This window comes from Microcebus murinus, chromosome 7 (assembly GCF_040939455.1).
Source record: "Microcebus murinus isolate Inina chromosome 7, M.murinus_Inina_mat1.0, whole genome shotgun sequence".
NCBI classification, from domain to species: domain Eukaryota; kingdom Metazoa; phylum Chordata; class Mammalia; order Primates; family Cheirogaleidae; genus Microcebus; species Microcebus murinus.
The window spans coordinates 1,278,089-1,294,502 of record NC_134110.1 but is presented as its reverse complement, the minus strand read 5'-3'; the positions used below and the strand labels follow the sequence as shown (position 1 = coordinate 1,294,502).

The 16,414-nt window shown below is 60.5% G+C and overlaps 1 protein-coding gene across 4 annotated transcripts in view; it reads right to left on the bottom strand.

Moving 5' to 3' along the window:
- Nucleotides 1–1,340: 1,340 nt before the first annotated feature.
- ARNT2 (aryl hydrocarbon receptor nuclear translocator 2) overlaps nt 1,341–16,414 on the bottom strand; it is a 172,190-nt gene continuing 157,116 nt past the window's right edge. For all 4 annotated transcript variants that reach the window (XM_012752049.3, XM_012752028.2, XM_012752035.2 and 1 more), the window contains exons 16-19: nt 14,558–14,696; nt 13,727–13,877; nt 3,142–3,278; nt 1,341–1,541 (exon numbers count right to left, since the gene is read on the bottom strand). In XM_012752049.3, the coding sequence (XP_012607503.2) occupies nt 1,443–1,541; nt 3,142–3,278; nt 13,727–13,877; nt 14,558–14,696 (526 nt within the window). In that variant the 3' untranslated portion in view covers nt 1,341–1,442. The remainder of the gene's footprint in view (nt 1,542–3,141; nt 3,279–13,726; nt 13,878–14,557; nt 14,697–16,414) is intronic.

Sequence of the window (16,414 nt, the reverse complement as noted above, 5' to 3'; positions counted from 1 at the left end):
GTCTGCACCCCAGAAAAGCCCCGCTGCCCTCCAAAAACACGAGGCAGAAACAAACGCAAGCCCTCACAAGCTAAAGGCTGCAAGGAGTCTGTTCACTTCACTGAGAAATACTTCTTGGTCCAAAGGCTATCTTTGTGCCTTTTATTTCTTGGAAATAATTATACCCGCGGCCTAGGGCAAGCTCCAGGCTACAGGAGGCAGAGGTGGCCCTGGGGCAGGGACGCCGCTTGAGGAGGTGCGCATTTCAGCCCCCGCCTTGTCCCCGGAAGCAAGACAGCGCCGCTCCGGGGCTGGAGTGCACACACGTGGGTCCACACTCGGGGCCCAGCCGCTCACATGCCGTCTGGAAACTGCAGGGTCAGGCTTACGTCAGCATCTGGGGACTGGGGTCCCGCAAAAGTGGCCACCAGCCACCATCCACCGGTGAAGCTTCCCCCAGGGCTGAGCAGTGGGTCTCCTGGGACGCCAGAGTGCCACCTCCAGAGCCACAGGGCAGAGCTGGCACAGGACGGGGGGCCTGGTGTTCTGCCCCTGCCACCCCCCGCACAGAAGGGCCCAGGCCGCTGTGACCTCAGGGTGCGCGGGGCTGGGCACAGGGCCTCCTCTGGCCAGTGGGCGAGGATGAGACGCCAACACGGAATCAGACCCGCGTGAGGAGGGCGGGGCACCACGGCTCCCGAGGGAGGAAGGGGTGGCTCCTGTAAGAGGGGGAAGCTGAATCTGCACTGGGGCTTGGACCAAAGAACTGACCTAGCCAAGTGAGCAGGTCCCCAGCTGGGACTCCTGGTGCCAGCCCAGCTCCGGGCCCCTGGGAACAGGGCTGCATGGCTCACGTGCACACTGGGTTCTAGACACACACCCTGGCCACACGGGACAGACACGAGGCACAGCACACCCATGGGACAGAGCACACTGCACATCCGTCCATGCACAGAGTTCGTGTAGAGACATCAGTGGAGCCGGGGGCACCCCTCTGTGCCCCGCGCCCCTCAGCCAGTAGCCATCCTGCCACCTGTGTCCCAAGCCCACTCCAGCACCCCCCCAGCAGACGTGAAAGGCAAGAGGGATCCTCTGCAGCGTCCCGGCGCCGCCTGCTGCTGCTGGGGCTGGCTCTCTCTGGGCACGAAATGAACTTGTTACGAGGGTAAATTGTCCATTAAGAGATTATTCACAACCAAATGTAAGGACCCAACAGGCTCACCCCCGAGCACACACAGGAAAAATACAATAAATACAGCTGGTCCCCATGCGACCACCAGGGCCCTGGTCAGTGGCCGAGCTGCCGCGGCTGCGGCTGGGAGCAGGGCAGTGCCGAGCCTGGGGACATGGCGGGAGGGTGGCTTCTGGTGGCAGGTCCTGCCACAGGGCGAGCAGGGCGGGGGCGGGGCCCGTGCACAGGGGCGGCGACGTCAGAGCAGGGGTGGCGCGGTGCGGCGGGAGCCTCACTCAGAGAACGGCGGGAACATGCCCAGGTCAGCAAAGTCTTCGATGTTATAGTTGCCGGTGCCCTGGGTCGGGTCTCCCGGCATGGGCAGCATGTCCTGCAGAGGAGAGGGAGAGAGAGCCAGGGCAGTCAGCGTCTCTGCCTGCGCACGGGACTCAGCCCAGAGCCCCGCCTGCCACTCACCCTCGTGCCAGCTCAACAGGGCGAACGCCTGAGGCCCTGGGAAACGGTTCTCCCAGGGAGCTGCTGCCAGCAGTCACCAGCGTGGGCTGTGTCTATCCGAGCCAGGGACACAGGGCGGGCAGGAGCCCCACTGGCGGGAGAGCCCAGCCTGCCGCCACGCTAGGTGCACACAGCAGCGGGTAAAACCCAACACGGGGTGGGGCAGACAGAGGATGTGTGGGGCCCGGGTGGCTTGTCTCTAGCCTGTATCTTAGGGCAGGGCCAAATCCCTGCATGGCTGGACTTCAATTTCAACAAGTCCTTCAAGTTCTCTAGGCCCCAACAATCCACCCAGAAAATGGGGGTAGCAACCTTTCAATTGCTTATGGCAAGTTTCCCAGTGTGTGTTCTGCTGAGTTCTCAGCCCATGCAATACTCTATGAGAAAGGAATTCTGTGGACAAATAAGTTTGGGAAACAAGGCAGCCTTTGCCAGCCTCCTAGAAATCTAGTCCTCATTGGTATAGTAAAAGCTCTGCAATAAAGTCCTGCAATAAAGAAAATGAATAACTTTGTCTAACCACACTTTCCTAAGCGTATTTGGCCAGGAGTTCTCTGTAGCATCGTGACCATGTCAGCAAATGCTGCCTCATGGGCTGCTGCGTGGCCCGAGGACAGGCCAGGATTACAGCCTTTTGGCAGGAGGAGGGAGGGGCAGTGACTGCAGTCCGGAGGCCTGGGCGTGGGTGGGGCTCCTCCAAGCAGTTGAAGAAATGCTGCCCTCTGGAAGCCCGAGTAACAAATGTGTTCTAGACCTTTGTCTGCTTGGGATGAGTTTGGGTGAGTGAGGAGGGGGATTAGAGCTGTCCGCCACCTGGTTCCCACCCCATCCTGGCTCTGCAGGGCAGGCCTGGGGCACGAGACCGGTGCCTGGCTCCCATTACGAGGGCCTGGGGATAGGCAGAGCTCCTGGGTGAGGGGCAGTCAGTGGGCTTGTATCCCCATTTGGAGCCCTCCAGCCAAGCCCAGGAAACCCAAAAAGGGCAGGGCCCTGTTCTGGGGGGCTGCGGCGGTGCCCGTGCCAGCCGCATGGCCTGCCCTGGGCACGAGGGGTGGGCCGGGAACGTCTCAGGTAACAGAGAGGTGTGGGGTGCCAGGCAACCCTCGGTCAGAGAGGCCCCCAGTTAACTGCAGAGCAGAGCGGAGCTGGGGCAGGGCTGGCACTGGGGTGGGGGGAGGAGGGTGGCCCGTGGGAGGCACCAAGGCCCGGGGGCTGCAGCTCTTAGGAGAGGCCCCCTTCCACCTTTGGCCTGGGTCGCTTGGGGTCTGGGGCAGGGAAGTGTCCAATCGCAGCCCCTGTGAGGCTCGGCCGAGGCCAAGGCCCTGCACCCTCCCGCATGCACCTGAGGTTTCTACCCCCGGGTCCCCCCGCCCAGGCGGGCCGGGACTCACGATGGCCACCGGGCAGCAGAGCGGGGAAAGGAAGCAGAGAGAAGGCGCCGGTACCTACGAGAAGGCGGTGCTCGCCCGATTTACCTGGAACGCCTCAGTCTGACCGGGCTGCTGGTGGGAGTGCTGCTCACCGCTCTGCTGGCCGTGGTGCTGGCTCTGCCACTGCGACCAGACTTCCGAGGGCCGCCCCTGGAACTGCCCGCTGCTCTGTCCACTTTCAGCTGAAAGAGCCGACGTACAGGACACTTCCTTCAGAAGGCGTCCGTGGCCCCGCCCGTGAGACCTAAGAAGCTCTGCAGCTCGAGGCCCACGTTTCTGAAAGGCACAGGCCAGCCGGGCTGGCAGCACGTGTGCCCAGAGGAACAGGCAGAGCGGGTAGGACAGGCGTGGGCCTATGTCGGGGAGGGCGGCTCTCTCTGGGTCGCCTGCCAGGGGACCAGGCGCTTTGAGCCCTGGAGGCTCCTGTGCCGTTGGTGACCGCCCATGGAAACTGTGTGGGGGGGACCCAGAGCCTGGGCTGGGACGGGCCCTCTCCCGGGCAGCGCGCTGATGGCACCGGGAGGCAGACTCGGCTGCCATCGCTCCTGACCCCCCGAGCCCATGGCCTGCACTGTGAAGGCGTCGCCCCGCTGAAGGAAGAACTTGACCTCAGCATGCCCCTGAGGACCGCCAGCCCATGCTCTGCCTTTGAGCCACTCAGCGAAGCCACACATGGCCTTCTACGTGGTCCTCGTACAGGGCCAAAGCCACACCCCTTTCAGGCTGGCTGGTGGGCACAGCATTCCCCAGCATCAGTTTGTTTCTGAGGGAAGGCGTTTGGGCCCTGGTCAGACAAGAAGATAAGTGTCCTCTGCAAATTAAATCAGCGAATTAACGTATGAATGAGAGCCGTTTTCCTCCCATCTACAGTTTACAAAAATATACTGAAAGGAAAAACGAAGATAAGAAAAGTGAGCAAAATTTTGTGTAAAACATGTTTGAGATTTAAACAAAGAGGAGGCTTAAGAAGAAACACCCTTCAAAGAGGCTATCATTAGGCACATCGAAACCTTAGGGACTTGTTCCTTGTTTCAAATCATCCAGTAACACTCTGGGGACAGCACTGCCCACCTGTGGGTGGCAGGACGGGCCCATCTCGCCCCACCTTGCTTTTTCCAGCAGCCTCGCTGGCCATGGGCAGGGCTCAGCCCCAGCCCACGAACCTACGTGCTAGGGAGACTGGAGATGAGGTTGGAAAGTGTTCAAGGAGAAGGATCTCTTGAGCTTTCTTTCTTCTCCCTCTGAGACACACACACACACACACACGCGCGCACACACACGCACATGCACACACATGCACATCCATCCACCCACCAACGCCGCCTGAGACATCGTTTAACAAAACGCACGAGCTCCCTGCAGTGCTTCCCTCGCTGCGTCTCAAGCTCTGCACCAGGACAGCTGGCGAAGGGCTCTGCACAACCAGGGCAGCGCAGCGCCCGCCGCCTCAGCATCAGAGCAACACAGACCTACGGTGCACGCAGGGGCCGCTGCGAGACACATCACCCGCCATCGGAAATGCCTCTTCCTAGCGAGCTCACACCTGGCTCCAGGGACCAAGAGGAGTCTCCTCAGAATCCTGCCCACAGGCCTGATCTGGAGATCTGACCCTCTAGACCTGGCTGAGGGTGCAGACAGGCCGGCTCACAGCGGTGGCAAGATCAAGTGAGCAGCAGCACCTGCTCCCCCGTGAGGGGGTTCCCACCGACACCCGCCCACTCCGGAGCCTGCAGAGCTGAGCACACGCTCCTGACCACTGCTGGGGGGAGGGTCACAGCCACCTCTGCTGAGGAGGGGCGTGGCAGGCTGGGGAGGCCCTGCTGTGTTCAGGGGAGACGACTGCCACGCAGGCTCGCACCAGGACGCTGCTCCAACACCCTGGGGGGGTTGCCTGTCACAAACCGATGTCCCCTGCCCTTCCCCATTCTAGCTGCGTGGCTGCCTCTCCTCCCATTGCCATCAACCTTCTCAAGCCAACTCACGCGTCTCCGCCTTTCCCCCCCCCTCGGCCGGTGCGACCACTCTGTGGCTGCAGGCCGCGTCTGCCCTGCCAAGCCCAGCCGCAGGCAGGCAGGGCTCCGCTCTCCCGTCTCTCGAGCATTCACTCTCCATCCTCTGTCTGAAGTTGTCCTGACTGCTGGACTGCACTTGATGTTGGCTCTGCTCCTCTTAGACCCTCCTTCTCAGGCGCTCCCTGGTCCTTACTTGCAACTCTGTCCCGTGACACTGCGGTCCCCAAGCCCTGGGCCCAGCCTGGTGCCAGTCAGTGGCCTGTTAGGAACCGGGTGGAGAATTGCTCAGCACGGTCTGAGCGGCGGGCAAGCGAGTGGAGCTTCATCTGTATTTATAGCCACCCCCCCTGCTCGCATCACACCTGAGCTCCGCCTTGCCCTCCCCGTCCCTGGAAAAATCGTCTTTCAGGAAATCGGTCCCTGGTGGCAAAAAGTTTGGGGACCACTGCCTTGACACATGCTGTAAGCAGGTCTCCCCTCTCAGAAAGGACAAGATGGGAATAACCTCTTCTGTTTGTGAACTGGCTCATTCATTTATTCACTTGGCAAATATTTTCTGAGCTCCTGCTGACACAGGCTCCAGGCTGGCTCCGGACGGTCACTGGAACACAAGCCGGCTTCTGTCCCGACGAGCTGACGGCGTGGCTGGCAGGGAGGCGGCGGCAGCAGCAGTTCCATGCAGCTCAGAGCTGCTGCGACAGGGCTGAGCAGAGCCAGGACAGAAGCTCTCAGGAGGGACATGGAACTCAGTCAGTTGCAGGAGGTGGAAAAGGCTTCCCAGAGCCCTCAGAGGAGACCAGAGGGAGATCAGTAGTTAACCAGGGCAGGGCCTGGAGGTGGCTGACGGGAATTCTGGACAGAAGCGTCAGTCTGCTCAGAGCGTGGCAGTGGAAGGGGCCTGGCGCCTCCAGGCACCCACAGGAGACTTGGGATGGGGGAGGGACAGTGTGACCAGGCGAGTGAGATGGGGCTGGAGCGGAGCACGTGGACTGGAGATGACACGGAGACACCGGCCGTGCTGAGGGGTGGGGGTGGGAAGTGCTCGAGCGTCTATGGATTTAGTTCCGGCTTCTCTCCAGAGCTTCGGCTCCACCCACCCTGCCTCGGTGACACGTCTGAGCAGTGTGACAGCCACTCAAACACGCATGTCCACAGCGATCCTCCCCCTTCCTTGAGGACTCCAGAGAGGAACGATGCGGCACTGGCTCCTCTCACTAGCGCCGCACGTCCACGCGGTTGGGCCTGTGACTCCCCTTGACGCCCCCTCTCAAGCCATTCCCCTTGTTCCCTCCTCACATCCTGCCCCCCAGGCCCCCCCGGAGCCACACAGCAACTGGGGCTGTCCTTGTCAGACACGAGTCCACTGCTCACAGGCTGTGCTGCTGACCACGTCTGTGAAGTCTGTGTTCTTCAGGGTCGGCACGAAGACCCTCCATGATCTGCTTTTGTTTTCTAGCCTTGTCTCCTACGGCATGTCACTGTGACCCGCCCCTCTTGCCCTGGCCACGTGACAATACCTGGAGGTCCCCCAGAGCACCACACAGGCCACCTCTGTGCCGCTGCATGTTCTCTCCTCACGCACACGCTTCTCCTCTGTGCTGGCAGATTCCGTGCGGGTTTGAAGCCCTAATCGGGTGTGGCCGCGTGCGCCTCCCTCCCTGGCTGCTGGGGCCTGTCGCAGACGCTGACTCACTCCACCTGCAGCTGAGGGCCGAGGCGCGCCCACACCCATCCCAGGCCGTGCTGAGAATGAACGCAGGTGCTTGGGGAAGTGTTTGCGGGAGCGATGAGGGACGGAGAGAGGGAAGGGGAACTGGGGGCAGGAAGGGAGAACACGGACATTCCACAAACTTCTCTCTACTTGCACTGGAGGCTTCCTGGGTGTAGTGACTCGTAAGGAAACGAGTGCACGCTGCCATCGGTCTCCCCTCAGGGACGACCAGAGACGGGGTGGGGTGTCGGGGACGAGGACTAGAGGAAGATTAGCTTTCTGTGTTCATCTGGGGGTACTTGACTCTATTAATTACAGATACGATATTTCAGAATCAACATTCGTTAATGTCTGCAAAGGGAAAAAACCAATTAACCAGCTTGCGTTGGGAACAGCATAAGATGATAAGGAAGGATGGACCCGAAGTAGTGTTTTTGGAGTGCTGACCATGCACACAGTATAACTATGTGTTACGAATCATGTTCGGTATTTCACATGCACTGTTTCATTTTACCTTTATTCCAACTATAAGAAATGGGTTCACTATCTGCATTTTTCAGATAAGGAAAGTGAGGCTCTAAGACGGCAGGAAATTAGCCCAACTCATTTAGCATAAAAATGTCTAGATCTTTCCGACGCTGCAGCCCACAGCACTCTGTGGATAAATGCAGTGCTCAGGCCAAATGCTCACCGCGCTGGCCCTGAGCAGTGTGTTAGCAGCACTGGTGACCAAGACTGACCCAAGCGATTGAGAAAGACGGGCGAGTTGTTGGGCAATTGTCACAGAATTGTCACCAGCTCTCGCAAGGGAGGCCCCAGCCCCCGAGAGAGGCCCTGGGGGTGGCCCCAACTCCGACTCGAGGCCTCCTAGAGGAAGGCACTCCAAAGCTGTGACATGAGAGGTGAGTGCGTGGCCAGGAGATGGGAGAGTTAGGGAAAAAGTCCTCTCGGCCTCTGTGCTGCAAGGCTGCTCCCTGCCGGGTTGTATTCGTGAGCTCTCCGACTACACAGCGAGCGAGAACTTCCACGTGGCCTCTCCCGGGGGCCACAGCACTGTGGGTTCCCACACGCGCAGGGACAGTGGACGCGGCAGCCCGTGCCTGTCCCGCCACATACCCACAGGCCTCTTTCTGGGAAAAACCCTGTGGTCTTCAATGCCTTCATGTTACCTTATTGTCCCCAAAGCCATGTGTATGGTTTAAACCACGAGCTGGGTTCCGGCACACCGTTTCTTCTGCTCTGTGGCTTCCTGAGCAAGGCCGGGCCGCCTGCAGCCCAGGTGTGCAGACGGACTGCGCCTCTGGCTCTGCCATCTGGGCCACTGGGTGGGCCTGCAGATCCCAGCTGGAGTCCTGAGGAGTGCGTAGGTTTCTGGGTCGTAGACGCAGGGATGATGACATCTTCCTTTTGTGAAACTTGAGGCTCAGTGCTGTGATTCCACTCCTACTGCCTAATGTTTTTGCTTGTGACACTCAGCTGGTTTGGAAATTGTCCTAACATCCCAGGCTCACCGAAGTCCTGCTCAGTGGTCCCGTGTGCTCAGGGTTAGCTCAGTGGTTCCCAACCAGGGGTGATTTGGGCACCCTCTGATTCCCAAGACATTTGGCACTGTCCGGAGATACCCTGTCATTATCATAAATAGAGGAATGCGAGGGAGCAGAGGCTGGGGTGTTGCTACGCACCCTGTAATCACAGGCAGCCTCCACAGCAGAGAACCAGCCAGCCCCAGTGCCAGCAGTGCTGGGGCTGAAAAACCTGCCGGAAAAGGTCAACAAAGAGCACTGCAGGGCAGCTGAGGCTGGGCCTGTGCCTGTGATCCCAGCACTTTGGGAGGCTGAGGTGGGAGGATCAATGGAGCCCAGGAGTTCAAGGCTGCAGTGAGTTCTAGGCTGACGCCATGGCACTCCAGCCTGGGCAACACGGCCAGTCTCTGTCTCAAAAAAAAAAAAAAAAGAGGCAGCTGACCCCCTTGCAAAGTCCTTCTTGGCAGAAGAAAACCGCACCTCATAGCCAGGACCACAGACCGCCTGAGGCTTCTGGCTGAGGCTGCACCTTTGACACTAAGCAGTGGGGACGAAGAGATGTATGACTCCCCAAAATTCACTGCTGAGAACGTACAGGGCTGAGTTTTGGCGGCAGGGGCTGGGAGTGAGAGGGTCTGTGGGGTCCACAAACGTTTTGGGTCATAGAAATCCCCCTCTGTCTCCATGCTCACCCTGCCCTGCTCCTGTTCGTGTTACGCATTCTGTTTCTCACTGAGAGGATCTTCAGACCTTTCGGAATAACAAATTCTTTCACTTCCCCTCTCCAGAGTAAATACGGCGCAGGCAGGCAGGCTAGGAAGGACAAGGCTCTCTTAAGGAAGGGCCAACGCTACGGTTTGCTTGTTGAGCTTCCTGGAAGATGCTTGTCCTCAGAGCTGCTCGTGTCGTTGCCATGACCTGAGTTGACCTGCGTTGCCCGGGTGTGACCTGCGCCAGGCATGAATGCATTGCTCCAGCTGCCTCCTCCTGAACCGCAGAGCACACAGGGAACAGGAAGCTAGGGACATGCGTGTGCTCGCCCAGACGCTGTGCCAGAAGCTGCTGCTGAGAGCATGACGTCATTCACCTCTCTACAAACACGCACACGCCACACTTGGAGCAAGGCGGGGAGTGAAAACCTGGCCTGCCACAGCACCTTCGAGCCGCTTCTCCTTGAGCAGCATGTGCGCTTGGCTCCTTGTGTTTCTCTGAAGCAGCTGAGACAGAAAGAAATGGTGACTTAGGGGCTCAGCTGGAATTCACTCTGCCAGCTGTCAGTTACCTGCTTCGAGACGCCGACACTACACCCTGTAAACGCTGCTCCTTTGCCAGCTGGAGCTGCGCCAGGCTTCGTCCACGAGGACGCTGCACAGACAGGCCAGGCGTGGGCACACGCAGAGGAAGGGCGAGACAGGGCTTCTGTCCCCAGGCGAAGGGCTGGGGTCCTCCGACAGTGTGCCCCAGAGAGTGGGGGAGTGGGGCGGCGTCCACGCTGCCACCTCAGTGCTGCTTCCTGGGGGCAGCTCCCCCTGCAGGCCTCGCTGGGGACCTGTGGCCATCTGGTGGGAGGTTCCGTGGCCAGTCCTGTTTCCCCTGCGCCCTGCAGAGTCTCTCAGGCAGCGGCACTTCTCGGACCCGCCGCCACGGCCTCTGGGCCGCCACGGCCTCCAGCGCGTGTCTCGACAGACACAGCTCTCCTGCCAGGGCTGCCCCTCCAGCTCAGGGGCGAGGTCTCCTCTGCCACTTCTCAGGTCCTTTCTCATCCACTGTCCCTCGTCCACAGAGCTGGGCGCTGCTGCCCACACATGCGACTCCTGATTCTTCAGGCTTCCCCTGTACCGACTTTTATCAGCTAAAAAACCTTTAAACTCTCCCCGTTCGAGTAACTGGCGTGACTTCTGTCTCCTGACGGCTGGACAGACACGAGTGCTGCTTCCGGGTGCTCCATCGCCCATGGCTACGTTTTCTCTATGACCCGGGTCAAAATGGAAACCAAACTAAGACTGGAAACATGGATGTGACAATAGCTGTAGCTCAAGAGAACTCAACAGACCCAAAATGGAAGGGATGTTTTGGACAGAGAAGCTCAGGTACCAAAACTACCACGTTGTCCCCAGATGGCTGAGAGCCAGGCAGGGCCACTTCCCATTCAATGCACCAGCTTACTGTATAAAGCCATCCTGAGGAGCCCGGCAGCAGCTGAAGCACTTTTCAAAGGTGACACGTATGCTTGTTGCCCCTGGTGTCAGCTGCCTGGGCCACCCCTGGGTGACGTCCCGCAAGTCTGCTCAGCAGGCATTCCAAGCGCCCTGCCAGCTCTAGCAGGGGCACGAGGTCAGGATCACTGTGCTGCCTCTCTGGGTTCCGGTCTCTGGCCAAGGACACCTAGCTGGGGACCCGTCAGGGCCGCGCCAAGCCTGCCGCTGTCTCTCACACGCCCTCAGAAGGCCACTGGGGAGCTGCTCAGATGTGCAGGGCAGGGCCTGTGTCCACTGCAAACGCAAACACTGCCTGGTTTTTCTGTTTATTTAATAATTAATGAAACCGCCCATTAGCGGAGACTGCTCTCCTCCCCCTGTACTCACCCGTCCCCTGCTCTACTCCCTGCACCCTCCCGCTGCGCCCTCAGGGGACCACCGTCCTTGTCCTTGCTAGCAAACAACCCACAGGCCCTGTTGCTAATTGCACATCCTCTGCCCTGCAGCTTAACCTAAGCTTGCCCCCCCAAGCCCCCGCCAGGACCCCCAGAGTGGAGGATAACCCCATCATCAGGAGGGAGCCTGGTGTACCCCTCTGCAGTTGCCTCCAGTCTGCTTTGCCCACCTAACCCGAGCCAGACAGCTCTGCCTGGGCCTGGCTGCCCACCCTGGCTGCCCTCCTGCCGCCTCCTCACCATGGGGGGTCCCCCCACGAGGTCTTCCTCCCCCTCCCAAGCCCCAGCCACCCTTCCTGCCCCCTCCTCGGCCTGTCCCCTCATCACCACCCGCCCCTGCTCCGCAGTTCGGCTCCCGAACACACTCACACCCGGGCCTGCTCCAACAGCTCCTGCCAGAGGCAACACGGGACACACTGAGGCCACAGCGAACACTCAGTCCTTGATGTCTCTGCTTTATACTTTCTTCCCGTCCCGCACTGGGGGCCCAGCCCCTTCTCATCAATGTAAATCAAGGCACATCTGCGGAGACAGCCAGTTCCTCCTGCTCCTAGGGTCCCTGGAGGAGGGCTGGAAGCTGGCAGGAAGCACAGAGCGCTGTGGCCTCAAACGTGCCACCAGGTCTGATTCCTGCTCCCGGATACGACCCTGCTTCTCTGCAGCAAGGAGGCCCTGGGCAAGCTGTCCTACCTCACTGCACCTCAGCTTATTTGCCTGTGAAATGGGAGTGACAATGGCAGCTCCCTCTTAGGGCCACTGCGAGCATCAAATGGACGCTCTGAGCTGGCGCCCGGGAAGCTCCCAGGAGGGTTAGCTGTGCCGTCAGTACCGTCACCATCATCACGACCTCAGTGGGAGCTAGCACGAAGGAAACTGCAGACATGGCTGCTGCGCCTGGAGCCCTGTTCGTGCGACCCTGTTCTTGTCCCTGTGCAGGGCCTCTTCCTGGGGTTGTCCTTCCTGGGAGCCATCTCCACTGACACTGGGGCCTGGTGCTTGCTCAGTGGGGACAAGGCAGATACACCGAGCTGAAGGCGCTGGCTGTCAGGGGAGGGAAGTGGTCTGCCCCGTCTCCTCATGGCCATAGCACAAGGCTCCAGGGCCCTGCCCGGGACGCGGGTCAGCTCTGCTCTGAAGCCTCTCCTGGCCCTCCAGACGCAATGACCATTCTGGCTTTCAACCCCGAGGGCCACCGTGCAGGCTGTGGTTTCTGGCCCTGCAGCACCATCCTGCCGGCCTCCCGCTACCTGCCCATGTCCCCTGCCTGTGCCTTCTCTGGGCAGGGCCAGGGCTCCCCCACCCTCGTCCTACAATGAATCCACAGGGCCTGGCGCTGAACGCTGTTGCACATGTCAGTGCCTCTGACTGAGTCACAAGGGACGAGGTGCCTTTGCACAGAATCCCACAGTAGGTGGCAAGGGTCTCCCCACACCCGGGCGGGGCAGCCAGACGCAGAGAAGGTTCTCAGGGGGACCCTAGGCAGCTGGTGCTCTCCATGCTCCCGGGAGTCAGGGCTCCTCAGCTGAGCACCAGGCTGACGGGAAAGCAGCTGCCTCCAGGCTTGTCCCTCCTGAAACAGGCAACTGCACTTCTAAACGCAGTTTCATCGAGTGACAAGGCGAGAACTGGTAAGAGCTGCACATGGGACGATAGCTGGGTACTGGGGACTGAGGCTGGAGGGGCCAGTGGGCCCCAGGGGGGAGGGCTCCAGGAGGGGATGGAAAAGGCTGTGGCCCAGGCCCTTTGGCTGGGTGGGGGGACCTGCTGCCATCCCAGGTGGAGATGGGGCGGGGCTGGGCTGGGGACTCTGCAGGCATTTCTCATGAGCCTGACAGACAGGTAGCTTAAATGGAGCTTTCACCTTGCCACACAGGCATTCGGATGTTTGGGTCCAGCTTCCTGCTCACATGAGAAAGCCTAGTTCTGCAGGGAAAAGGCCTGTGCACTGCTGGGCATCACCAACGATGGGGGAAGAGGAGAGGGGAGGGGAGGGGAGGGGAGGGGAGGGGAGGGGAGGGGAGGAGGGGAGGAGAGGAGGAAAGAAAGGAAGGGAAGGGAAGGGAAGGAAAGAAAAGGAAGGGAAGGGAAGGGAAGGGAAGGGAAGGGAAGGGAAGGGAAGGGAAGGGAAGGGAAGGGAAGGGAAGGGAAGGGGGAAAGAAAGAAAGAAAGAGAGAGGCACCAGCTTCTCCTCAGGACCCGGGTCCCTCACAAGCCCTTCTGGGGGACAGTGGAGGCCCGGCAGCCTGTTTGAGGGTTCACTGAGGCCCAGTGAGCAGGGCTGGTCCTTACCCCTTGGTGGCCTGAGGTTTTGTGAGCCAAGCTGAGACAGATGTTCTTACATGAGATCCCTCCCTCCCTTAACATGAAAAAGAGAGAAAACTCCACAGTGTTATTTACACAACTGATTGCCCCTGTAACTATTCTCTAGTGTTTTGAAACAAGACTGTAGGTTTTTGACTTAGGGGACTGAAAACCCTTGCCGAGGGCTACGAAGGTTGAAACGGCCTTCAGGTCACATGCAGCACAAGGACACAATCCCAGTCCTTGGAAATGGTAGCAGCAAATCACAAGGCCAAGGTCTAAGCACCTGGTCTCTTAGGAACACCACAGTCCCCCACGAGGCCAGAGAGAGGTTCTTGGAAACCTCCGGGAGCTGGGGCTCCACCCGAACTCTGGATGCTCAGAAGGCGTTTCTGCTGCTCTCCCAGGACTGCACCCCTCGCCCCCTTACCGAAGCCCGGCGTCCTGTTGGCGAGGCTGGAGTAGGCGTTCCCACTGGGGGAGGAGGTGGCTGGGCTGGAGAGAGGGCTGTAGGAGGAGGGGTCTGCCGGGTAGCTGTGGCTCGTGCCAATCCCAAAGGGAGACGACTGGGTCTTGCTAGACTGGGAGGGGATTTGCGACAGTCAGGACAAAGTGAAGCGATGGGCGCACCACCAGCAGACCTCCCGCACGCCCCAGGCCAGTCACTGTCCCCGCAGGTGCAGCAGGCAGAGGCAGTGCCTGCCGGGGGTGACAGTGGCTCCCTGTGGCCCTCCGGCTGGCGGGGCACAGGCCTGGGATCAAGCCAATGTGTGAGGGCCCAAGAACTGCAGGGACTTTGAGGCAAGTCTGGTTGTTGAAGGCCCCAGGCCAAAGCAACCTGGGCCCCTGGCTTTCGGTTCTGGGGCCTTGGTGTTATGAACAGTGAGAACCCGTCGGCCCATCAACACCCCTCTCACAGTGACTGCGGAGAGCTGGGTGCGCCACCCGGGTGGGTGTTCTCATGCCCGCCTGGTGCAGGAGCAACCAGAGGTTCAGACAGTGGTAGGGGCCCATTCCTGAAGGGGTGTCTCTGCCCCGCCCTGCTCGCTGCCTAGGGCAAGGCTGTGGGGATGAAAGGCGCAGAGGTCACACGTAGCGCCAGGTTTGGGGCTCCAGCTCTCCGAGCCTTTGGGGAGCAGCTGCTGCCAGGGTGGTCGGCTCCAGCTGGGAGCTGCCTTGGAGCCAGAACACAGAGAAAGGCACATTCCAGAGTGCTCTGCCTCTCTGGGCTCCAGGGAAAGGCCTGCACAGACGCCCATACCTGTCCTGGAAATGGTGGCCGACTCCCCGTCCAGGCCACCTGGCTCTGGTTTAGCTGCCTGGAGATCTGGGACATGTTCTGGCCTGTCGAGGAGGAGGACGGGATATCGTTCACTCCAGGCACGTGAACCACTGAGGAGCTGGAAGGGAAGAAAATGCATTTGTCCCAAGGGAATGCCTGGCTGCCTCCCTGCACGCAGTCTCCGTGAGACATGGGAGGACACACGCTGAGCCTCAAGGCCGGGTCATCCCGGTGCGTCCTCCCCTCGCCCTTCCCCAGGTGTCCAGCACTGTCCCCTCCTCGGCCCCGTCCCAGCCCTGCATGTCCTGTGCTCTGGGCAGGTGAGCAGACGATTCGATTTCCAGGAAGAGAGGAGCCGTGAGGGTGAGAGTCCGTCTCGGGTCGACACCCTCCTTTGTGCCAGCTCAGCTGCTCCTTCCAGGGACTCGAGGCGGTTGTCACTTCGTTCTGAACACCAAGAAAAGCCTTGAAACCTGCAGGCTGGGCCTGGTGCTCCACCCAGAGCTTGCCTCTTCCATCTTCAGTCCCTCTTAGACTGAACTCAGCATGCCTGTTAGGCACCTGCTGTGTGCATGCTCGGTGTGTTTCTTGTAGTCTCGTGCTCTGAGTCTGTCCCCCCAACCTGACACGCGTCATCTGCACTGCTAGGCACTTCCTCCAGGGAGCCTCCCACTGCGTGAGGATGGGGATGTTGAGGCAGAAGTCCCTCTGTTCAGGCCCTGCCTCCTGCCTGCCTGTGGCCATCTCTGCACACAGGGCCCAGTGCTCGTGCCCAGGAAGCAGCCGAGTGGCCAGTGGGGCTGTTCACAGAGGGCTAGTGCCGGTGGGTTTTCAGCTTAGCTTTGAGAGAACGGCAGACTGTAGACCCGTCAGAAGATTGGGCCCAATTTTACTACCTGTGTTCTAATGTTTTCTTTTACGCTGTCTGATCCCTCTTAAAACGAGAAAAAGCCAAGAGTGTCAGAGACAGCTTTGCAATGGCGGTTGTGGGCACGTTCAGCTGCTCAGGTAATGGGGACAGCATTGCCCTCTTCCTAAAGTCGACCCTTCACTTAATGTAAGGGCTCCTGTCCCACTCCTTTCTGACCAGCGTATGGTTTCCGGGGACGGTTTCTGATCGCTCTTGTCCGGGAGGCTCTCCCGCATCCTCCGGGCCTGCGTGTCCTCCCACAGGACGCTGACTGGCGAGGGCCAGCTGTGGCACTGCTGGCCCTGGAAAGGTGCCCTGGCTGTAAGGTACAGGTGCCTTGGGACAAAGGCCAGCCCCTGTGCCCAGCCCTCCCCAGGACCCCCAGGCCACAGCTGCCCGCCCTGGCACAGATGGCAGGGGCCACGTGGCAGGACTCGGGGTGAGGATGCACTGTGGGGCCAGCAGCGCCCTCGCTCGGGCAGCCCGGGGCTTCCTCCGGCGGCAGCAGGCCCAGAGCCCTGTCCACCCGCAGCCCACCCAGCCCACGCCGGCTCAGCCTTTCGGATTTCCCTCAGGTTGCCCGCTCTGCAGGCTGCGGCCCGCACAGGCGTCCTCCGCTCCTTCCCTCACAGCCAGCCTTCAGCAATGCCGTCCCATGCCAGGCCTGCACAGCCCTTGGGCAACCCCAGACTCTGTCCCGGCACAGGTGGCCGCCCCGAGCCGTCCCCACCCTCCACCTGCCCCACTGCTTTGCTCCCACAACAGCTGCCTCGGCCGGGCTCTGCGCCTCACTGCGCTGGCTGTGCTGGGCTGGACCGCAGCCTCCCTCTTCCCTGCCGGTAATGCTGTGCGCCCAGCGCCGCCACTGCCTCATCCTCTGCCCTCCCTCCGTGCGGCGCCCCCGGCCTCTCGGCCTCCCGGCTGCA